This window comes from Diplotaxodon limnothrissa, linkage group LG8, assembly GCF_057381915.1.
Source record: "Diplotaxodon limnothrissa isolate DT_005_m linkage group LG8, D_limnothrissa_male_GT1.1, whole genome shotgun sequence".
In the NCBI taxonomy this organism is placed as follows: Eukaryota; Metazoa; Chordata; class Actinopteri; order Cichliformes; family Cichlidae; genus Diplotaxodon; species Diplotaxodon limnothrissa.
Genome location: NC_140603.1, coordinates 10,460,230 through 10,485,879, shown reverse-complemented (window position 1 = coordinate 10,485,879; position 25,650 = coordinate 10,460,230). Strand labels below are relative to the sequence as shown.

Below are 25,650 nucleotides of genomic sequence, written 5' to 3'. Positions count from 1 at the left end.
CAAGGCAGTCTTAAGGCAAACACTTATTTTTCCTTCTAAGTTGATAGTTATGTTTGGATGTTTGTTTTCTGGTTATTGATCAGTAACAGCCACTGGACATTTTCTCCCTGTGGGAAAAAATGACTACTATGTACATAAATATGAAACACACTCCTCACTCACACCTTGCCAGAGGTGGAATGGGGCACTGTCTTACAGAAGTTTCACACCTTGGCCCAGGCGATAGTAACCACCTGCACTTTTTGTCACAACTTGGCTAATGTGAAGACTCAAATGATTAATAGTAGGTCAATGACTTTCAGGATCGCCTGCAAGGGGGCAGTTGCCACTTGAGGATAAATGCCTACTTAAGACTCTCCATCAGTTGTTTTACAACTGACAAAGACTCTTGAATGGAGACTAGAAATGTTTTCATGAACGTAAAGAAGTCCAGTTGCCTTCTTTTCAAGCACATGAGACAACAAAGAACCCCACACCTGGACAGTATGGGCCCCTGAAATGCCCTCTGACTGTCTAATTGAAGTAAAATAAAGAGCAACAAAATCTGAACACAAGAGGTCTGAACACCTTGGAGATCCACATTATATTTCTAAAAGTATTCATTCATCTGCCTTCACACTTATATGAACTCGACTGACATCCCATTATTAATCAATAGGATTTAATATTATGTTGGTTCACCCTTTGCAGCTTTAACAGCTTCAACTCTTTCAAGGTGGCTTTCCACAAAGGTTAGTGATGTTTAGGAGTGTGTGTGGGAGTTTGGGGCCATTCTTCCACAAGCACATTTGTAAAGTGAGACACTGATGTTGGATGAGAAGGCCTGGTTTACAGTCTCCACTCTTATTCACCTGCCTTTATAGACCGTGCTTTGTAGACCGGTAGTCATGTTGGAACCGTTCCCCCAGCAACCAGCAAACCCAGACTCATCTATTGGACTTCTAGACAGAGAAGCGTGATTTAGTAGTGATGAAATTTCACCAGTGGACTGGCACAAGTTTCATCCTATCGCTTTACCATGATCCATTCTTTCACAAATATTTTCACATGCAGTCTGCATGGTGCTTGAGTTTATCCACCTTTGACCATGGAAGTGACTGGAGCACCTGAATTCAATGACTGGGATAGTTGAGTGACTACTTTTATCAATACAGATGTTTTTTGTACAAAATCAACGGAATAATGAACAACTTTTTGTCTATCTTCCCCTTTCTTTAAATCTAAATTAATTTGCATTTTCACTTTTACCCTGTTTCTGTCCACACTGTCCAATTCTTATACTTCCATTAACTCACTGAAAATATAAAAACCCAACATCCATTGAGCTGCACTCAGACAAACTTGACTAGCAAACCGGACACAAAGTTGATATATTGATACAGCATTATGTAAAATAATTTTAGGTGGACTATTCTCTTTGTTTTCGGTCCTGCATCATAGAAGTGGGTGTTGGGTTGATGGTCGGGCCATGCTAATGGGCATTTCGAGTTCCTGAGGGGGTAAAGAGTGGGCCTAGAACTTGTTAAAACATAACCATTCTTTTTTGTTCCCTACATGTTAAAACTAAAATGTGAGATGTGGGTGTGCTGGATTTGGAGTTGTTTAAAAAAGCTGTACTGAGTCATACTTTTAGCAATGTAATTTGCAGATGACACAACTCTGCTGGGGCTCATCTCTGGGGGGGGGATGAGTCTTCCTACAGGGATGAAGTAGAGCGACTGACAGCATGGTGCACAGACTACCTGATCAGACCAATGAGCTCACTGTGGATTTCAGGAACATGGCAGAGCAGGCAAAGAAGACCCAGCAGAGACTCTATTTCCTGAGTGTCATCAGGAAAAATAACATCTCTCAAAAACTGTGGGTGTCCTTCTACCAATACTCTATTGAGAGCATCCTTTACTACTGCTTCTGTGTGTGGTTTTCAGCTCCACAGCAGCACAGAGAAAAACACTCCAGTGAATCATTAAGACTGCCCAGGAAACCATCGACTGTCCTCTACCCTCTCTTGAAGAACTGTACAGGTCCCACTGCCGTAGGAAAGCCAAGAACATTAAAAAATGTACTTGGCTGAACAGGAGTCATAACAGGAGCATTAAAGCAAGTAGCCATCAGGGCATTAGACACCACCTTGCACCATGTGTAAAAGACGTGCAATATTGGCACACATGTGATGGTGTTCCCATGCAATTGTGTTACCGCCTCCGTAAGGAAGGTACCTAATCTCCCTATATTTCATGTATTTATAATGACAATAAAGATATAGAATGTAACAGCATTCAATGACAAATATATTTTGTTCTTAAGTATATTCTCAAACAATAGGGGGGTTAACCTGTAAATTCTGTTTATGATGAATGTTCTCTGCTTGACTTTGACTCTTCACATGATTATATTATCATCTGTGCTTTTCTTTAGTAATCTTACTTGCAGTTACTGTTTGTATAAAACTAATAGTTTTCTTACTGCTGTCTTCCTTGTTTTCCTGTCAGTTTATCTTCATCGTCTCCTGTGTTTTACTTGGCTGCATCGTTATCCTAACTGGCTTCACCTGTGCTTCATTCCTCAGCTGTGTCTAATGCCCTTGTCCTTTGTCAGAGCATCTATTTCCCTCTTGGTGTTTTCCTATTTTGGATTCTTTTTTTTTCTTTGCTTGTGGACCTTTGGACTCTGTGGATTTTTTTATCAGCTGTAATAAAACGCTTCTAGTTCATCTACCTGTCTCAGAATCCTGCATTTTGCACTTACGCCCTAATCCAACAAAGTTTATAAAAACCTCCCTGGTTACTTTCACTTTCAAAATACTAAATGTCAACGGTGAAAATGCTCAACTCAAGGCTTCATAGCAGACGTTCAGAAAGAGAGAGAGAAAAGTCACACTGCAACAATCGTCCTCTTAGATTTAGTTCCAGCCAGCATATTTGTTGCCCTTTTCAAGTGCATATGATCAATGACTGGATTAAAGTGTCTGCCACATACTGCATGTGGCATCATGTCATTAGCGGGGTGTGAAATTCCACACAGTGAGAAATGCGAGATAGAAGCTGCAGGGTCTCTCATACGAGACGCCCTCTCCCACCCTTCCACACCATCAGATGCAGAGTACACACCATCACATCGCTAATCAATGTACGTGCACCATCAGTTACTGGTATGCACAAACCGAAACAATCCAAGCACACAAGAGGTGGTTTGCTCTGAGTAAAACATGGTTAAAATAGGTGTTTAAATTCCACGTTGCTGTATCTGCTGATGGAAATGTAGGAAAAAGGCACATGCTGCCTTCAGGGTTCAGGCCTGCTTCATGTTATGAATATAACATGAAGTTCAAAGCAACTGGGTTGTTGAACAAGAGGTTTCCAGGTTCAAACCAATGACTGTAGAAAACTACTACTTTTCTGCAGTCATTGGTTCAAACCAGCTGGCTTGTTGGGGCTTTTCTGTGTAGTCTCCATGTTTTCCTTGAACATGCCTGTGATATCTCCTCACACAGTCCAAACGTGCTTTTTGGGTTAACTGGTGATTCTAAATTATTCATGGGATTTAGTGTGAATTGTTGTCTGTCTCTCTGTGATAGGCCTGCAATAGATTGACAAGCGGTCCAGAGTATACGCTGCCTCTCACCCTATGACACTAGAGACAGACTTCAGAGAGAATGAAACTAGTTATCAATTCAATAAGTTAACGCAGGATATTTCCTGTACGTTCACATGACACGTGAGACTTTGCTATTAGAAAAATCTGAAGTGATTAAACACAAAATAGAGATGAAAAACAACACAGCTGCTGCAAGCAAATCAGTGGCATGAGTGTGTGTGAGAGGAAAAACATTGTACAGGAGTCTAGCATTAAAATACTCACTCATAAGTTACCATGGCAATATGCTCCGTAACAAGTGAACTATCTTCATAGTACAGGAAACTCAGGCTTAACCCTGAAATTACCAGGGTAAGATGAAATCTTGCTTCATAGTACAGGGACAGTACTGTTAGTTGGTGAGCCTATAGTCTTGCAGTCTTTGACAGCAGTAAACTAATCTTTTACTGCATTACCTTTTACATGTGCACGTGTGTTTACATGTGTTTTTGTATGTGCACAATCTTTCTTTGCACTTACCACTCCTGCTGCGCAGCATCCTGGCTGAGACGCCGTTGACTCTCCCTGCACTGGGCGGACTGGCCGTGGCATTTTCCACCGAGCTCACCTCATTCCCCTGCTGTTTCAGCAGGTCTGTCAGCGTCCTGGAGACCAAGACACACACACACACACACACACACACACACACACACACACACACACACACACACACACACACACACAGAGGTTAAAAACGGTGCTCAACTTATTTTATTTGATAAACCAAGTTAGAGTACAATAGATATTAAATGTATGTGACTTCTTTTTGTGATATTTTATTAATGAAATGCTTATTTTTCTTTTAAATTTGACTCCTCATCCAGTCAATTACCCTGATGAAATCATAACAGAATTCTCAATAAAATATATTGATTACAAAAATTGGGGACTTGTGTTTCATTATGATTTTTTTTTTTTGTTTGTTTTTTCCACAGGAAACAAAGACAAGCAATACTGTAAGAAAATTTAAGTACTGCGTAAGTAATTTAAAGGAAAGTTTAAGTAATTGTGGGTCATGCATAAATAAATGTGTGTATTGCACAACTTCATGTATTTTACCGAAAAGAATAATGATATTGTAAGTGGTGCCTAAATTATGGAAATTATACAGCAAAGGAGACACAAATTATACTATGAGTAATTGTAAGCATTGTGTAATTTCATGGTAATATTTAATGTGCGAAGTGAGTGGAAAAATATTTTGAAATATAATATAATAATGTTTTTCTGCTAAATGACCATGCAATGGTACACCACCTTAAAATTACATATGCAGTATTTATAGGTAAATATAATTTCATGGTAATTTAATTTAAAATACACTGAAATTCCATTTAATTACAGAGGAATTACACACTTGGTTGTGGGCTGTATTATGACCAACAAACAATTTGAACCAAGCCACAAACATAGTGTTAAGTACATGTGTGCACAAATGACCATGGAAAAAACATTTTTACCACTTTGTGTCAGGTCTCTCTGCATGTACATTATAAAGCAAAAGATTTGTGTCAGATTGGAAGACATTAGATGCCGCTGCCTGTATTCTGACAAAGTTAACTGTTTGCATCTTGTTACATTTACTGTAGGAAATATGCTTATATAATTGAGCCTGAGCAACATATTTTTATTTTCAGGCTAAATCTCAGCCAGCTGTATTGACTGGCGGCCTTTTTGCTGCTTGTCGTGTTTGCAATATGTTCACATTGAGACTTGGCTCTAGAAGAGTTTGAGTGCAAGAAATGCTTCCAAACAAGTGTGAGTGCAAGTGTTCATGTGCACACACACACGCACACACACACACACACATTTTCATATCTTAGTGAGGACATCTAATTGACATAAAGGCCTTCAAACTCGTGGGGACAGGCATTTTGTCCCTATGAGTGACTGTTTGTCTCCAAAAGTAAAGTGTCGTGCCAATTTTCTGTCCTCAGAAAGATGTCTAAACATGTACACTTTACACATACACACACACTTTACACACAGATGTATGTTTATGCACAGTTTGGGGGACTTACCCTTCATCCAACACATATCTGCTGCCTGTGTATTTCCCCCAAAAAACACTATTGACTCAAAACACTTGTAGTTAAGCTTTACAAAAGGAAGTCCACAGCACCACTCATACACACACATACACACAAATGCACAGGTATACAAGACACTGTCACGGCGAGTGAGAAGAGCCGTGTGGAAAAGGAAAAGGAGGATCCAAACGCAGGCAGTCGTGAAGGCGTGAAGGTGATTTATTGAACACAAAAAATAGAGAGGCAAACGGCAAAACGGAGAACTAAACTATACTGGGACAACTAAACTACTGAGCACGAACAAGAACGAAGGAAGACGATGGTACATGATGATGGCGGCAGGGAACACACGGATGAAACTGGGTCAAACTGACCCAGAACCGTGACAGACACAGTGCTGCGAGGCTGCCGGACACTGGCGCCACCGGGCCCTCTGACCACCACCAGGCAACGGGTGAAGCGTCTTGCCCAAGGACACAACGACCAAGACTGTCCAAGCTGGGGCTTGAACTGGCAACCTTCTGATTACAAGGCGAACTCCCAACTCTTGAGCCACGATCGCCCAAATAGTGCATGTTTGCTTGTCTTTGTGACCCACATTTGACTCCCAGCACTCGAAATGGTGCTGAATGATAAAGCCACTCCAAAATATATATGGATGAAACACGTGGACAATGATTTAACAATAATTTCACTGAATGACTGGAACTACAGTACTGTGCAAAAGTCTTGAGTCACCCCTTATTTCTTTATAATTGGCTTCCAAGAAGCCAGACCTTCCTGTTGTTTTGAAAGAGGTCTTAAGCAATAGTTCTCCAGGCTTCCTGAAATGCTTTTCCAATTTCATTTTCAGTCCAGACCTGTACACGACCATTTTCAGATGGACTTTTTTCTCTTTGTTTGCATTTTTCATCCCTTTTTTAAAAGAATTTTGTATCAGCAAGTGGATTCTCAGAGCTGAAAACTTGGGATGTGCAGTGTGTCTTAAATAGTTTGAGAACATTGGACAATGAGGACAAAACAAATGGCAGGCCTTAAAAAAACTGTCACCTGAGAGCTACAACAATGAGCATCTACAGCCATCTGTAAAACATGGTGGAGGCTGTGTCATGGTTTGGGGCTGAATTTCAGCCAGTGGTGATGAGGATCCTGTCAAAGCTGATGTTGATCCACCTTCCACAACTACCCAAAAGCATATGATTGGTTTCATTTTAGCATGATAATGATTCCAGACAGTATATGGAATATACCAGTGTTGTGTCTACTTAGCAAAGAACCAATTTTAGATTATATTTTGGCTGTGTTGAAGAATAAAGGTGATCATACCACGCTGTAAAACGCTCGACCTATTTCCTTCAGTTCTTCATAGTGAAATATAAAGATATGAGGGGTGATCCATGGCTTTTGCACAGTACTGTAAATGCTTGCACTGGAATCCAGACACGACTCATCTTCAGTTCTTCATGCTGAGTCTAATTCACTTATATAAAAGTAAGCCAATGGTTAAGACTAAACACACTAGTTCCAACATTAATAAGACCCTTTCTCTTCCATTCTTATTTTCTCACTCTGAACTCATTCAACATTTCTCAACATTTGACACACGAGGAAAAAAACCCAAACGTCTTGAATCATTTTCGCTCATCTTCTTTCATTTCTATAGTCTGTTTTTCTTTGAGTCTCGTTCTTTCTCTCTCACCCCCCTCCTTTCCTAAACTCAGTTCTAAATCTGACTCTTTGTCTTTTCCCTCCACTTCAAACCATACTGTTTGTCTTCCTCCCTCACCCTCTCTCTGCTCCTCATCCCTTCTGTGACTCACCACCACACAGTGCCTCGGGCCTCTGCGCACGCTTCTCTTGGCTCGCTGCTCAAACAACTTGCTGATTTGGACTTTTAATCTGCAACAAAAACTGCACCTGTCTTCAGGCTGTGTGGTGTTTATGGAGCGTTGGCTGAGCTTCATGAGAGTTTCTGTGGGTGCCTTTAAATAATGAAGACGTCTTTGTCGCTGGTTAAGAGGTTAATACTGGAGTGTGGGCTAGATTGACAAGAAAAGTCTGTAGTATCTGCAAAAACAACCCAGATGTGAACATTAAGAGGAACACATTCATTAATGAACCAGAATCAGTTGAAGTCCAGCTAGTGACTACTCTTGGACTTCATGTTTGTTTATTGGTTTACAACGGGAGTGTCAAATTCATTTTACATCCCGGGCCACATACAGCCCACTGAAACCAGGCCAGACCAGTGAAACTCCCCTTTCTACCAGTGTAAAGAAGTTACATATTTAGCTGTTTTTCTACACGATAAAGAAAAAGCTCCTGTGACAAAGACATAAATCTGTCAGCACGACTCTTTCGACTTAAATCTTAAGAAATAAATGTGTAAAATTATAATTACAAAAACAGTTACAGAGGTTCTATTAGGGACGTAGCTAAGCATTTTGGAATTTTGGCATAATTTGTGAAAGTTGAAATTTATTCGGTATTGAATAGCAGAAACTATGCTTTCTTGTCAGAGGTAATTTTTTTTGGCGGGGAGAACCAGCGGCTGACAACACTGTAAACAACGGTAGATTGTTGCGTCATAAGCAAGCGAATAACCCAAAAATAAAGATTTTTGATGGAAAACTGGTCTCAAAGCTCACTGATGAGAGAACTGTGCAGGAAGTGGGATTTGAATGGAATTCATTACAATGTTATTCAAACATGATGCGTAGTTTTGTCTTCTTTTGCTTTTGGTTCAGTGAATTTTGGTCGGAGAGTGACGAAACCTGCAGTTTCGGAATCCATGAGATGTCTCACAGCAAATCCTGCATGTCCAAATTAACACTGTCGGATTTGATTTCAACACTATTAAAGTGTCTATATGGGTCCACACCAGAGAGTGTTAATTTAACTCTTTTTGGAGAGTTGGTACGTTAACTCTGATTTAGTGTTAAACACCAAATCTGTCTGGAGTTGATAATTTAACACTTGGTGTTAAGAGTTTATATATTAACTCTCAAAGAGTATTTTAGTTTAACTACGTAAGAGTTATCTTCTAATTCATTCTAAAAAGCAGGAATTTTACTGTTCTGAACTTCTAGAAATTTCTTTTGGAAATAAACATTTACTAAAAAGATGCAATGGTTTTTGAAAAACATTTATTCTGAACTGTGCACCACAATTTCAAAACATTTTCTGAAAGATGTAACAGTGTACATGTTCTCACTTTCATTAGAATTTTGTTTATCAAAAGGTCTGACATGGCAAATGCAAATAACAGCATTCTCATCACTTATTTCTTCAATACAATATGCATGTCCTTCATTCATCCCTTTGTGGAACTTCAACGCACTTCTGCTCTCCCCCATATTCCATCTTCACAAGCATATCCTGTGTGGAGATTGAATAAAAATTAGTTGAGACTAATTAATGGCACAAATAATCCAGTAAACAATTGCAGCACAGTAAAAAAAAAAAAAGGAATCCTCTTTGAGCCATTACTTGTGTAAAGTATTTTCCCAAAAGACAAGGACACAGGCAACAGGTAATACTGAACTAAATGTAAAACCTCAACCTTTTTAATTTTTACCTAAACCGTGTGCACAAAACTCTGGAGGGATCTATGCTAACGTAGAATCCAGTCAGGACGTCTGCTACTGCTGTTTGCTCGTTTTTTTTTATGGGCGATCGTTTTCAGGCTTCAAGTAGCACCATTATACCAACATTTCACATTCTACACATTGTTTTAGGTGTATTTGACCAAAAGTTTGACTGAAAATTCACATGCAAGCTTTTTTTCAAGGCTGTGGTATTTGCCTGCAAACAATACCTTTCAGCTAGCTAAAACAGAATATTATGCTATCACCGAGCAACATGGCTAATGCCTTTCACACAGCTTTGTCTCAACTCCAAAGAGCCACAGAAGTAAAAGCTAATAGAAATAATTGAAACAATCTTTGAAAAAATGACTTACCAAGCATGGCAAACAACTCAAATATGTAGAGCAAAATGTTCTGAAACGGCTTCACTTCAGCTTCGATTGGAGCCGTGCTGGGGGCGGAGTCTGTGAATTTACTCTGTTGGTGTCATAGCCCCTGTAGGAGTTCAGAGTTAAGAGGTCAAGAGTTAATGTTTCCATTGTAACACCTCCAGATTTGACAGAGAAACACTCATTTTTAACACTCGATTTTAACTACTATCATTTTACACCTCAGAGTTACATTAAAAGAATGTGACTCTACTTAGAGTAAAATTAACTCTACTTTTGCAAGAAGACTATTAACACCAAAACATTTAACACTTTTGAATTTGCTGTGTACTTTCAGCACTTGCATGTCCATGTACGTGCTGTCGGGTGAACAGTGTTTTGAGTTTACATCTTTTCATAGAATCTGGCCCTCTGACCACCACCAGTAGGTGGTGGTCAGAGGGCAACGGGGTGAAGTGTCTTGCCCATGGACACAACGACCGAGACTGTCGGAGCCGGGGCTCGAACCGGCAACCTTCCGATTGAGCCACGATCGCCCCACTTTAGCCATTGTTCCAGAGGTTTTGTAGTTTGTATTTTGCAGGATCTGACCTTAGGTTAAACTTTCTGATCTGTTCCCTCCTGGGAAGATTGGCAACCACCTTTGTTACACTACTTTTTGTATTTACCCAACAAACTCACATCTAGAAAGCTAATAAAAAAAAAACATGCAAAAGTATCCAGACTCCCAATGTAAATGCCTCTATGATATGAAAGGGCAGGCCAAAGCTCAGAAGAGTAGCTTTTACTTTCACTGGATTGCCCTAAAGTTCCCTCAACAGTGTTCCCTGTGAAAATTATTGTTTCTGCTCTGTACTCTTGGAGAAACCTTATGGAACCTATATGTGTATTATACTTATATATTCTGTAAGCTTCTGCCCTCACTGCGCTTATTATCCTTTGACATATTATATAAAAGTATTGTGCCTGAGATCAGAGAGCTCATCAGTTCTTCCATCCTATCTCATCACATTAGAGCCACAGTGAAATGAGACTTCACTAATGTCCTGTAACAATCAATTAGTCCTCTCAGGTCACCCAGATTAGAGCGTGCACAGTGAGTCGTTCCAACAAATATTAACAGTAACTCTCGAAATGTGAAATCCTCTCTGCTGTATGACTGCACTGATTGAATGTAAGATGTTCTCAGTGAGTACATTACACCATTTCTGTACACTGCGCCTACAAGCAGTAAATATCTACTATGTAAACATTTTTATAAGCTCTTGGTGATTTTGGTTTTACGGCTTTCCCTAAAACATCAAACTGTGGAGTCTGAGTGATAAACATAATGACAGATAAAAATTCCTTCCAACCAGGTTAGCCGTTGATGAGTAGTGTTTGTCTCTGACCTTTTCCTGAAAGCGGTTAAGCTTCATGCAAATGGTAACCACATTGTAACAGATGTCATTCCACTCTGAGTCTTTCTTCCTCTCATTTTTCTGCATAATTATGTTCAACACCCGTCTTCTGTTCAAAACCACTTTCTAAAGTCTGGACTTCTGCATGCAGTGCAACAAAATACCTATAACATTGGACCAGAGCTCTTCTCGCAACCTTAGCTGTCACCCCAACATTCCCATTAAAAAGAATGCAAGTTTACAGCACTACCATGCTTTCTGCACTTTTCAAACCTACATCCAAAGCTGAACGCTACATCCATCTTTACGCTGTCTATGATTTTTTTTTTCCTTTCAGGCAAGAGGACCTTCTTTTTTTGGTTGCTTTTTTCCACCTACTACTTTTAAAACAATTAAGCACTGCTCTGTGGAGATGTGTCAGTTTTTCTTTTGTCAGTGTATCTGGTCGCACCCCTGCCACTTGGGCTGGTGCATATGCAAATCAGAGAAGCTGAGGGCACAATAAGCAGGTCAGTATCTGCAGACATCTCTACAATATTTCAATGCAGGAGCACAGATTTTTACAGAAGGCACAGAACCGCTTGAATACTTAAGACTTTCTGCAAAAAAACTCTTCATTCAGGCTTCCTACAAGTGAATGTTCCCTTCTGTTGCCATTCTGGCAGCATATTTTTCCAACAGCAACATCAGTCATTTAGAAGTGAATATCAGAAAGTCATGAGAGCGCTTTAAGCTTTTGTGTGTAATGACCAATACACTGAGCGATTCAACAGGACTTACCCACCTCCATGCAGGCTTTTGCACTGAGCACTGATAACAAGCTGGAGTGTCATCATCATCGCTTTAGTCTGGAGAATGCAATGTCTGTGTTTTCTGCAAAGAATTTCAAATTCCGATTTGTCTGACCACAGAGCAGTTTTCCACTTTGCCTCAGTCCATTTGGACATTTTGCTTCCTTTCTGCATGATAGAGCTTTAACCTGCATTAGTGGATGGCACTGCAAACTGTGGGAGTGTTTGTAAGTTTTTTCTTTGACACGCTGCCTGTCTAAGATATTCTTTTATACCCAATCATGTTACTGACCTGTTGCAATATTTTTCATGACATTGATACTTTTTCTATGTTCTACTGTGAATAAAATAGGAGATTATGTGATTTGGATATCATTGCTTTCTATTTTTTGTTGCATTTTACACAGCGTAACAAATTTTTATTGAAATTGAACAAGCAAAGGAAAACTTACAAGAAGCTGTGCCAGTGTCTAGACAAGCACACTTCATGCAGTATTGTTTTTGACTGCTTCTCCTTTTTGGCCTGTTACCTGTCAGTCAACTTATGCATAAGGACAAGAACACCTTTCAATTTAGGAAATTCAACATGTTCTTTTATCAACATTAAACCTGCGGAAGTATTACTAATGGACAGACAGCATTTCTGCTTCATAACCCTTTTCAGTTCAAATTTTTCAAAAAATGATCCAAATGTAATAGAATAAAACTTTAACAGACAAACAGACAAAACTCTAATTGTTACGACTCAATTTTTTTTGAAATGCCTTGTTCGAGACATGAGAGATGTAAGGATGGCTATCTTTGATATTTTCAATTCCCAGCACCTTTACTCAAAAAGGGGGGGCGACCACAAACACAGAAACAACACAGTGCCAAACCCTTAAGTCAGTGTGCGTTGACCCACATTTAAGTGTGTGTGGGCCCAGTGAAGCCCGGGAGTGGTGAGGAGGAGGAGGAGAGAGGAAGGTAAAGTAGCTGCAGGGTGAAAATTGTCACTTCTGATGGAGCCAGGAATCTGTCAGCTTATATGTTCTTTCACTTTGGGAGGAACTGCGACGAGTGATGATGCAGGCACATGCATATGCACACTTTATCACATTTGTTTGCAAGTATGCATGCATGCAGACATGCTCACACAAACAGTGGCGACAGGTGAGAGGTGATAGAGAGTGACAGCTCAACCCTGGAGGTACTGAAAAAGTAGGAGAAATTTTGGAAGGTGGGGTTATGGAAGTGTAGGAGAGAGCGGAGGAAACTCAGTAGTAGTAGATATTTACAGCTTGTAGTGGCTTCACTTGCTTCCTGTCTGCAGTCCGTGTACGGGGCAGGCTGCAGGGATAACTTCACATCTATCTTTTCTAGTATACCTGTTAAGCTGTGAACCATGATGCTGTTCATGCAGGTTTCATGGTGCTTTTCCTTCACAGATTAAGCACCTCCAGTATCAGTTCCAGAGAATCCAATCAAGATCCTTTTATTAAAAGCTAATTAAGAGAGAGATCCCTTATATCGTTGAGCCCCTCAGAGGACAAGCTTGTTTAAATTGTTATTTACATTATAAAACTGCAGATAGCTGTAACGTTATTACTAGTTTCTTGATTTGGAGCCCAAAAATGTGAGCTAAAGTACTGTTGGGTCACTCTCTTGTGTCTTTTGACCATTGAGCGTAGAGCCGTGTTTGTGATGGAGTTATTTATAACACTGGGTTAGCAGGGCTCTGTTAGAGATCGCTTTCAGCCAAACGATGGCCAGGATTCTCCAAAGGCTTTTGGTGTGAAAGGTTGAAAGTTTGTTGAGGTCGCTGTCTGTCACCTCCCATTACTCTGAGCCACAGAGCAAAGAGAACGGCACACAGTGGGGATTTAACTTCATTTGGTGTGGTTGTTGTACTCTGATGACCTTAAGTCTCTGTTCATCCTTGATCTTTTTCTTTGGCCCTTCTCTGTCCAGTTATGTGAAATTATCACTGGTGAGACCTCGCAGTTAATGCTGAGCTGTTAATAATCAAGGGCATCTCCTCAAGTTTGGTCTGGTTTAGGTGTGCACAGCATTGTGGATGCAGACTGTCTGATGCTCCTTGGTTTGGAACTTTCAAATGCCAATATCTATTGACTGGATTCAGTTAAAAAGTATGAGACACATCTCATCCCCCTCTTTTGTACATCCATCATTTTTCTTCTGCTAATCCAAAATATTTCAAATAAAAGATAAGGAGCAACTGGGTCTGAAAAGTGAAATCACGAGGTACCTGCGTTCTTTGTAATGGCCAGCAGAGAGCAATAACTCTGGTTGTAAAAAGAGCAGAGATTGTATAGAAATCTATTAAAAAGTTTTACCATAGTTCTCCCTCATTGTATGATCTCATTAAAAACATTGTGATGAGCAGATATTCTCAGTTGCTAATTTCAAGTCGTCATTAATATGCCTTAATGTTCATTTTGTACACTTTTATCCCATTTAGAGTTGAATCCATGATAAAGCAGGGCATGCTTTAAGGTGTGGGTATTTTGCATGTTCCTGAGGTAGCAACTTGTCAATCACAGTCTCCTGTTAGCAGTTTATCAGTAACATCTTCACCTCCCTTATGACATCTGGCTTAAAAAACTAAAAACAACAACAAAGAAGTGTCCAAAATGCTTATCTCAAGGCTTTAAAATAGCTTGAGGTACAGCTCTTCTCTCGCTCCTCTGCTTGACCTAAGAGGTCAAACACACTGTAACTTAAAAAAAACACTAGCAAATAGAATGAAAATACTGCAAAACCACACAAATCACAGCAGAAGTAATTTAGTGAGTCAATAACATGATTTAACAGAAGCATTGAATAGTGAACATGTAGCGAGAGCTGGAGCCCCCTGTTGAAGTACTGCAGGTTGGTCACAATAATAACAGAAACTCAGTCTGAAATTAGTAACAAATATGTATACTTACATATTAATAAAAATATATTAATTTATATGAAAAGGGAATTGAAAGAGGAGGCGAGTCATCCCCTAAATCACTTCCGTTGCGTAGTTTTTTTCTTTTGTTGTTTGCTTCTTTTTTAAATTCCGTTTTTCTTCTCTCTGCTTTTTGCATTTCCTATGTTTTCTCAGATCGTGTGTTTGACCTCTCAGGGCCACTGTACATTTCATTTTTAAAAAGTTTACATCAACGTGTCACTAGTGCCCTTGAGCTACAAAATGTGACTCAATATTTTCTATTTGGAAGCGAGAGAAAGGGTTAATAGCAAAGTGATTCTATGTGCTTTGTGTGAGTGGTGATGGACCCATATATATGCCCATGCTATATTGAGTATCACTTATTTGTGGACCTTAATACAGGGCAGAGCAGTCAAACCATTTAAGCAATGGCGTCCTTCGTTATGTAATGCAAGGACTAAAAAAGCAGCTGGCTTAAAAACACACCGGATGAAGATGACATGCCAGAGCAGTCAAAGATGTAGCTTTGATGCTGGATGGAAACCTCAAGAACAGAAAGGATAATGTTGTGAAAAAGAATTCCAACAGAAGCGTCCTTTGATGTAGGAAGGGTTTTTGTTTGAGGTTTCTTCACCAGAAAAAGTTTTCAATCTTTTAGGGGCACAATTGTCCCCGCATGGGTTCACTCTGAGTTCACGCACACTTGTTAGCATTAATCAGCGATTATAAACTGGTCACAATTGTGAATGAGAGCATGAATGGCTGTCAGTCACTCTGTATTAGCCCTGCAGCGGCAGTCTGTCCAGGGTGTACACAGCCGCTTGCCTGAAGTCAGATGGGCAAGGTTCCAGTCCCTGTGACCCTGAACTGGACAAGCAGTTCAAAAATACATGAATGAATAAATGGGTCTCTGATGAATGGATCTTTAAATGAACAACTCTGTGTATGCTTGTCTCTTGTGACTGTTCCCCTGATTGTTTCAGTCTTGGCAGTGTGTTGAGGACAAGAGTAGGTGCAGTGCTGTATTTGACACATTATCTCTGATCAGTGACGCCAGAGGGACATCACGAAACTAGCATTTTTGGCCGCTGCTATTATTTAAGACTAAATGAATATTTTATAATCACTTTGGCAACAAAAAGTCACTCATACATTAAATTAAAAATTCCTGTCATTATTGTTGTGCCTTGACACATAGATTAATTAACAGTTGTCACAGCTGTCTTGTCTTCGAAACATGCTAGCTGCTAGAAATTAGTAAAATATAAATAGATTTCGGAAGCGAGGCTTCTTCTATCCACCCAATCTTTTCCTCTCTTTTCTGAGAGCACCTGGAGCGCTGTGTCACACACACTCATTAATGTACTTACTTGCGCAAAAACACAGCCCTCCATCCCAACCATGTGACCTCCACCATGTTGTTTCCAGGTTTCTCCCGCTTTGCTAGCTGGACGCTATGTTGCAACACATCTCGCCTCATGGCTGTTCTGACCTCTCACTGTGGTGATCTGACCCATGCACATGTAACCCAAATGCCACCGCTATTATTCTTGTTGTTAATTGAACTATAAATCAAGATGAATGTGAGTGTATGTGTGCGTGTACACGTAAAATCATTAAAGGTCATTTTTGTTTGTTTACGGTGTACAACCGGCCCCGCTCCAGTTGAAGCCTTTCATTAAACACGACACGCGTGACCTAAGGCGCTCTCCATTGTTGGCTGGGGATTAGTGCGGCTTGCAAATACCCCGAACCTTGTGCGGCTGGAACGAGTCGAGGGCTATTAGAAGGTGTGTGTGTGTATGTCCTTGTTTATATATCTTTGTGGGAACCGAAAATTGGAAGTTTACGATGCTATGGGGACAAAATCCCGGTCCCCACAAGTTTGAAGGCATTTTTCAAACTCAAAATGTGGTTTTAGTGTGTGTGTGCATGGAAGGAGAGGGGAAGGAGGTCTGCGAGGAGGATCACTCTGGATTTTAACTTTCAAAGCTGATTTGGGAAAACTGTTAGGATTTTAGCCCGCTAATCACCCTCTGCTTGCAGGATGTTAAGAGAAAGAGAAACCTGTGGTGGGAAGCAGGTGCACAGCACGAGTTTGAGAGCTGCAACAGCACACGTGCAGATTGCAAAAGTCTTGCTTTGTGCTTGGCCGCTCTAACATCCGTCTCTAAAGCGCATGCAGAATTTGTGCATCTCACCTCATGAAGTGTGTGTGCTGTATATGAAGTCCTGGATTGCACGTACACTTTTATAGCAGGGATTTATGTCAGCAGGCTAATAACTAAACAAGCAAGCAGGCAGAGCAACCCAAAAATGGTAAAGCTGTAATCTCAGTGAAATTTGTTTAATCTCAAAGGGGAGCAGTAATCTGTCAAGATGGGCTCACGGAGGGAGGATGTTTATGCCGCCACAGTGTTTCTATTTCAGCTTAGGTGCTACCCTGCAGAAAATGTTAATCCTAGTGGTTTGGTATCTGCAGAATGAGTTTTGCAGTTTGAGTTAATGGGAGACACTCAAAGACAACTGATGGTCAATGGAGGTTTTGGTGGCACCAGTGCAGCTGTCCTCATGTTTAGCTTCTCAATTAAAATTCAAGTGAGAAAAATGATGTGGGAGAGATGGGATGTTTGCAAAGTGAAATGGAAAAGGAGGGAGGAATGCATGAAGATCAGAGTGACTGAAAGTAGCTGCTGGTTTCACTTCTTATCCTTGCGAGTGAAAGGGGGGATAAAAAGCAAGAGAGGTTGATAGAAGGACATTTGACCTGGTAAAGAAGGAACAAAGGAGACGTGGAAGAAGGCTGAAGGAGAGGACTCTTACGAACCAAAACAAAGTGATTTGTGGTGAAGAAATTCAGGATGAGAGGGACAAATAGCGCGTGATGAAACAGATTTTCAAGCAAGAAAATGAGATCAAAAACAAAAAGCCTGGAGAGATAAGAAGAACAAACTCTATGGAGAAAAGAAAGAAGAGGCAGCTAGAGAGTTGGTTCAGGATGAAAGCAGAGAGATGTGAGCCCATGCTGCGCTGTAATGATTTCCTGAGGCGAATAGACTGAACTTTGAACCATGTATTTAACTCTATACTGCAGCTGGAGTGTATGCACAATTGCATTTGTATCAGGAGAAAGGCTAAAACTCAAACTACAAATCTTTTTTCTTCTCAAGGTTGTGTTTCAGTAACTCAGTTTAAAAGCATCAGATTCACAGTGTAAAATGTGACTTCATGTGCTCTTTCTGAAACCCTGACACATTTGTACTGTGACGGAGTGACCCGTCTCAAGGCAGAGACACTGGTAGTTTTATGTCATTAATTAAGCAAAGCTTGGTACCAGTGAACTGTGTGGACTATAGTCGACAAGAAGAAGTGTTATGTGTGCATGGTGACAAACATCCCTACCCAAAGGTGGAAATAACAGTGACTATTAATGACCAGCCATATTTATTGTCTGTTGGGGTGGTGCAGAATTTGCCGGTAGAGGTTATTCTGGGGATGGATGTGCCTGTGCTTATGGATTTGTTGCAAGAAAAAGAAGAGCGGGACACAGAGACAAAAGGGAGGGAAACGGGGAATGTTCAAATGAAGGTGTTAGGCCCAGTGGTCACTAGGGCCCAGGCGAAGGCGGGATGCCAACCCCTGCCAGACTTGGACAGTAGTCTGTGCGAGGGTGGCACGAAAGGGCCGAGAAAATCTCGTCGCCAACGCCGCTTTGAGAAGCAGCTATGGTCCCAGGGACCGGGCAATAAGAACATGAAATGGGATGTACCTGAAAATATTTCTGTGTTGCAAAGGGAGGATGAGACGTTGGAAGTGTTGTTTGCTAATGTGCCTGAAGGGGGAACAGGGAAATGGGGAGGAAAAGAGAAGTTTGTGGTTGAGAAAAATGTGTTGTATGCAGTTGATGGGGACCACCAGCGGCTTGTGATCCCTGCTAGTTGTAGACCTCTCATTCTGCATTTAGCTCATACCCTCCCCTGGGCAGGCCATTTGGGTCGCCAAAAAACCTATTTACGGGTTAGTACGCGTTTCTTTTGGCCGTCAATGTATACGGATGTACAGAAGTACTGTCGTGCATGCCCTGTGTGTCAGAAAACTTGCCCAGCGCGCAAATCGGATCGGGCTCTGCTACAACCCTTGCCGGTCATCTCTATCCCCTTCCGTAGGGTAGCTATGGACATTGTGGGTCCGTTAGTAAAAAGTGGTCGGGGTTATCAGTACATATTGGTGGTGTGTGATTACGCGACCCGTTTCCCAGAGGCGTTTCCGTTGCGAGCGATCACAGCCCCTAATGTTCTGCGCGCACTGATACAGTTGTTTTCTCGGGTGGGGATACCTGATGAGATTTTGACCGACCAAGGGACTAACTTTACGTCGAAGTTAATGCAGCTCTTCCACACTCAGTTAGGCGTTTCGGCCATCAAGACGTCACCGTACCATCCACAGACAGATGGGTTGGTGGAGAGGTTTAATCAGACTCTCAAACGGATGTTACAGAAGTTTGTGTCAGACACGGGAAAAGATTGGGACCAGTGGTTACCCTTTCTTTTGTTCGCGTATAGAGAGGTTCCACAGGCGTCCACGGGGTTCTCCCCCTTTGAGTTACTCTATGGGTGGGAGGTACAGGGGCCGCTTGATCTCGTTCGAAAGGGGTGGGAGTCTTCGACCGTGGCTCCAAATGAGAAAGGGGTGGTGCAGTTTGTGCTGGAGATGAGAGAGCGGTTGGAGCGGTACCAGGCCGAGGCCGAAGCCAATCTGCGGGATGCTCAACGAAGCCAGAAGATCTGGTATGACCAACAGGCCCGGCAACGTGAGTTTCAGCCCGGACAAAAGGTGCTGTTACTTCTCCCTTCTTCCAACAGTAAACTGCTGGCGAAATGGCAAGGGCCCTATATCGTGCTTCGCCGAATGGGACCAGTGACGTATGAGATCCATCATCCGGGAAAAAAGAAACCGAAACAAACCTACCATGTGAACCTCCTGAAGGAATGGGTGGAGCAGCCCCGTCCGGCTCCGAGGGAGGCACTGATGGCCAGGGTGGTGCAAGGAGGAGGATAGAGTGAACCTGAGCAGGCTACGGATCCAAGGTCTCCGGTATTGACTCATCTGACCTCACAGCAGGCTGCGGAGCTACTGAAAATTCTGCAGGAGACGCCTTCGCTGTGTTCCGTTAACCCAGGTCGGACTACCTTGGTTGAACACGTGATCCGGCTAAAAGAGGGACAGCCCATCCGGCAACGGCCCTATCGGGTTCCGCAACACTTGGTGGAGAAGCTGCGACAGGAGGTGGAGAAGATGCTGGAGCTTGGAGTGATCGAGCCGTCCTGCTCCGAATGGTGCAGCCCGGTGGTCATTATCTTCAAAAAGGATGGCTCTTTACGCATCTGCATCGACTTTCGAAAGCTAAATGCCATCTCCGAGTTTGATGCGTACCCCATGCCGCGAATTGAGGATTTACTGGAGAAGATTGGGGCTGCCCAGTATATCACCACTTTGGACTTGTGCAAAGGCTACTGGCAGGTGCCACTGGAGGAGACGTCGAGGCCGTACACTGCTTTCAGGACCCCTGCCGGGCTCTTCCAGTTTACCGTGATGCCCTTTGGCCTACATGGGGCACCGGCTACCTTCCAAAGGCTGATGGACAAGTTGTTACAGGGTTGTGACGGTTATAGCGCCGCCTACCTGGATGATGTCGTCATCTTCAGCCACACGTGGGAGGAGCATATGCAGCATCTGTCGGAGGTCTTGGGAAGAATTCATAAGGCCGGGCTGACTCTGAACCCCTCGAAGTGTGAATGGGCGCGGCAGGAGACTCGCTACTTGGGCTACCAGGTGGGACGAGGAGAGGTGCGACCGCAGCTGGATAAGGTGGAAGCTATCCAGAATTGTCCTCGGCCTCGCACCAAGAAGGAGGTGCGGGCTTTCCTGGGACTGGTTGGTTGGTACCGAAGGTTTGTGCCCCAGTTTGCAACAATGGCGGCGCCGCTGACGACATTACTGGGGAAGAACCAACGAAATCCGGTCATATGGACCGCAGCATGTGAACAGGCGTTCCAGGGACTGAAAACTTGCCTGTGTTTGACCCCCGTGCTCTGGAGTCCGGACTTTAAGAAGCAGTTTTTGGTCCAGGTGGATGCCTCCAAGAGCGGCCTGGGAGCCGTGTTGGTTCAAGGGGACCCGGGCGAGGAGCACCCGATCCTATATCTGAGCCGCAAGCTGCTGCCGCGGGAGACCAATTACTCGACGGTGGAGAAGGAGGCTCTGGCGATTAAGTGGGCGCTGGAGAAACTCCGGTATTACTTACTGGGAAGAGAGTTTGTGTTGGAGACTGATCATCGGGCGCTTACCTGGATCCAGTCCATGAAGGATCATAATAGCCGACTTACACGCTGGTACCTCTCACTGCAACCTTTCAGGTTCGCCATCCGGCACAGACCAGGTACACTCAATGTGGTGGCGGATTACCTCTCTAGGTTGCCGCACATCGCCAACCTCCGGGGGGAAGGGGATGATGTGACGGAGTGACCCGTCTCAAGGCAGAGTCCGCTGAGTATGGCACCGCCACCATTAGATCGCCACCATTAGTTCGATTTGGCACCCGGGGCGGCGTATCTTTCTGACGACCGAGTAGAGGAATAAAAGGGGTGAGGAGCAAGTTGTGAGCCGCATCGGGGGTGGCTAGATTTTGGTTCCCACTTACTTGTTAAGGGCGTCGGTCGGGGAGACGTGCGGGGGATCGCCAATCGTGCAGGGTGACGCAAGCCGATGGTATGGGGGTGTGGGGTTTAAATAATGAGTTCACGTGTGTCTGGACCGTCATGAGAATGGCCTCATTACGTGGGCCGTTAATGTGTATATGAAGTCGGGTAGACTTCCGGGAAATAGTTGAGAGCCTGTATCAATGTATATGTTTTGTGAGTGTATAATGAAAAAGAAATTCTGGGGGAGGGAGACGGGGATTAAAGTTAGAATAAAGAATTGGTGGTGACGCCAAGGGGGAGGGGTTACGGGATATAAGAGACGGCGAGCCGGATATGAAGGGGGTGTGTGTTGTAACATACAGGCTGTGTAGCGCGGATCTCAGTTTTATGTCTTTGCAACCATCTTTTTATGCACTGGGGAGGCCGTTTCAAATAAAGTATCCACACTAATACCTTACCGACTACGCCTGTGTTTGTCCGGGAGAGGTCTGGAAGGGGACCCCGTGACATGTACACATGAGACATTCTAACACAGACGCACAAGTTAAAAGTGCCTAGCTGCAAAAAACAAACCCTCAAAAACTAGAAAGTTGGTTTTCTCTGTTTCATGCTTACAAGAAAAGCAAACAGTACGCAAAGAGCTGAAATATAAAAGAAAAACTGAAAAAGAAACAAATAAATGAACCCTAAGAATAGACAAGAGAATAAACAAGAATAAATATGTAAAGTTTTAGGTGTGTACACCGATGAAGCACTAGCTCAAAGCTTAGTTAACACAGGTGAAGATAAACTAGTTCACATCCATAGCTGACACTTTATAGACTTTAAACTGAAAATTAAGCCTCACCCACATATAAAGCAATTTGCTCACAGCACATTACTTTGTAGCTGACAGCTGGTCACTATTTTTGACATTCCACCCTCATGTTTGTTTACCAACCCCCAGTTATGTCAATCAACAATTCGCTTCACTCCCATTGGTGGTTGCCTCAAAGCCGAGATAAGTTTAACACTGTGTGTTGTTGTGATGTTGTTTACGCTATTTCACCTCTCAAATAATACTGACATTGTATTTGTGCAATTGCAAGCGTCTTCCTGTGCTATTCTCTTTCAGCAGAACTGTCATTTTCAGTAGTGCCATCCATGAAGGCCCCATTCAGTGCCAATTCTAATCTAAACACATCCCTGTAAACCTCTGTAGGATCATACATCAGCATCTCCAAAAACCAAGAAATAAAAAGTGCTTTTACTGCACAAAATGTAATCACTTAAATAATGAGATGCGTCATTAAGTAGATTCAGATTCAAAACTGATGAGTTAATGAATGTTAAAATGTTCTTTGGGAACTTTTGTTGATGTTCGCTTATGTCATTGAGCTTTGGTAATATTTGCAAGTGATCTTCATTCATGTGCAGATATTTCCCAGGACATGCCATACTCATTATAACCTTTCAGACATGTCAATAATGTGCCTGATGTTTGGACTGAGAAGATCAAGTTTTTACTGAATTTGTTCAAATTTGCACTCATAAAACTCAACTTCAGGTTAAAGCTTCATCGTCTATTGGATGTTTGAGGAAAAAATATTTGGTGATTTAAAAATACAGTACTTAGTTACTTTAAAAAAAAAAGATAAACACATTTTCTTAAAACTTATCAAGTGCATTTGTTCTATTTCTCGACTCTCTTACCCTCTGCCTGACTCTGCTCAGATCAGCTGGTTGTGATGCTTGTGGGGAAGTTGTGGGGTGCCCTCTGGTGGACAGATGACCCAAGTTTGTAGTTGGAGGGCATTTCTCCATTTCTTTACTTTTAAATTTTCATTTTTCATCATAACATGATAAATGTTGATACCAGTAAATTGCCAAATAGCTAATATTACTCTCCTAATAAATAAGTCAGACTCAGTTTCAAATGGTCTGATGGACTTTCTTCAGCAGCGCCTAGCCTAGTATAGCGATTTTGCGCATCATGTGATACACACATTGCTTGACTCACGTCCACCATATTGGACATTATGCAACCAATGGTTGGGTTCATAGAAGTTTCTGGCTGTCTGTAGATGAAATCAGTGGCAAAGGGGTATTATACTAATATATATCCCAATGTTTCCTTTAAAGGCAGGTTTTAGTTGCACTTTTCAGTTTTATGCTGCTTGAAGAATACCTGGCTAGTGTTTGCAGACAGACATGTTCCATGCAAAGTACAGGTGACCATAACAATTTGATAGCAACCAAAGCAATTGGGGAGTCCAATATTTTTGCCTGGAGACCAGTAATTACAAGGGGGTCACAGACCAGTCTCAAATTCAAAATGTGCATTTGTTAACCCTTGACTGTAACTGTTTTGTATTTCAGAATGGTTTTTGCACGTGTCTGTGTTTTGAGGTGACTTTTAGGTATAAAGTATAAGGGCTGGGAACATTGTCTTCATTTATTAGCAATCTAACAATAACCTCTGTAAGCTGGAAAAATGAATCCTCACGAATAACCTTCCTCCTCCTTTTCCCTCATGACTACTGCTTGGTTATTAACCTGCTGGTGTGCACAGAGTGCCAAAGGAGAGGAGTACCTCTCCTGTGTCTGTGGTTGGGCTTACTCCAATACAACAAACGATCTACATTCATATACAACAAGAAAAAAAAGACCCATCGATAAAGAATAAACATGTCTTTTGTCGTATGTTTTAATTAGGGGATAAATGAGCGTTTTCTAGAAATTTGGAAACCCATGCATCTCTCTCACACACACACACACACACACACACACACACACACACGCTTCTTCACCTGGAGTTGAGGTCGGCCTGTGCTGCCCCTCCTACTCCTCCTCCGCTTCCCCCACGGCTCTTCTCCAGGCCCAGTTTAGTAAAGATGCCAACCAGTACCATGATGGCCACCACCCCACAGATGATGTACACGATAAGTTGCGTGCGGTCCCGGTCCAGGTCTCCCTGTCCCTCAGTAATGGTGGAAACTGGTTTGCCAGTGTTTGCCCAGATGGGAGTGTCATAGTTGGAGCAGATGTTCTGGTCCAAGCGCTGCTGACGGAACTGGCAGCAGAAACGGTAGAAGCAGGTACCGCAGCAGTACAGGAAGACACCGGCGTTACAGTTGAAAGGTGGGTCCCACTGACCCATGACATCATAGTAACCCTGGCAACGTGTCCCACCAGCAGGAGGGAGATCCTCATCATCTGTATCTCCACCACTGTTGGGAGTGGAAAGCCCTGTCTCTGGAGGAGTGTTTTGGGTGGTCTCTGTATAGCTGGTAGTTGTCTGGTTAGTCAGTGTGGTAGGTGAATCCTCAGTTACTCCCACAGCTGTAACTGATGGACCCTGGGCGAAGGCTGGCCGGATCACCAAGAATAAAAAGAGGAAGGAGAGAAAAAAGGGGCAGGAGAAAGGGTTGGTGGCTGCCATGTTTCCTGGAGAACCCAATGTTCCACCTACAGGCTTTGAATAGGAGGGAAGCAGGTGGAAGAGTGTTAGCAACAGAGAAACAGCACAGACATCAAACAAGGTAAAAGTAGTTTTACTGAGAAAAGCAAACCAAAAAATCCCCACAGTCTAAAAAAAATTCCCAGAAGTATCTCAAAGCATGTTCCTGTTAAAACACATGACTTATCTATTGATCTGACACATTTATGAAATCAATAATGAAAAGAGGGCAGAGTACATTTTTAAATAGGTCACTATCGGAGACTTTTGTCATAAAAGGCGATGTGATACACACTCGCTGCTCTCTCCTACTCCCTGGGTGTTTGGTATGCAGGGGAAACAACAGGAAGGCTACGCAAAGGCTAATTAACACTACCCCCAAAAAACCATTGGCTGCCCTCTGCTATCCCTTGAGCCCATCACCAGATCCTGTCTCAGTAAAACCAGGGCCATCACAGGTGACCTCTTGCACCCCGCTCACCACCTGTTTGACCCGCTGCCACTCCCGATGTCGCCTCAGGTCAATCAGGTTCCACACCTGCAGACTCACAAACAGCATCTTCCCCTGGGCCATTGCCACCGTTAACATACAATATCCTGTCCTAATCACACACCGACTCCACTCAGACCAAGTGCATTACACTACTTCCAAACACTTTGCAACCTGTTCTTCTTTTGTGTTTCTTCCTCCTATGTTCCTCGTGATTATTAATATTTTTCATGTTTGTTATTTACTCATGCTGTCTTACTATTTAAT

At 42.4% G+C, this 25,650-nt stretch overlaps 1 protein-coding gene across 1 annotated transcript in view; it reads right to left on the bottom strand.

Annotated features, from left to right (window-relative positions):
* shisa8b (shisa family member 8b) overlaps positions 1-24,875 on the bottom strand; it is a 38,275-nt gene extending 13,400 nt beyond the window's left edge. The window contains exons 1-2 of the mRNA XM_085360449.1: positions 24,244-24,875; positions 4,117-4,241 (exon numbers count right to left, since the gene is read on the bottom strand). Coding sequence (XP_085216575.1) covers positions 4,117-4,241; positions 24,244-24,875 — 757 coding nt within the window. The remainder of the gene's footprint in view (positions 1-4,116; positions 4,242-24,243) is intronic.
* Between the last annotated feature and the right edge of the window lie 775 nt (positions 24,876-25,650).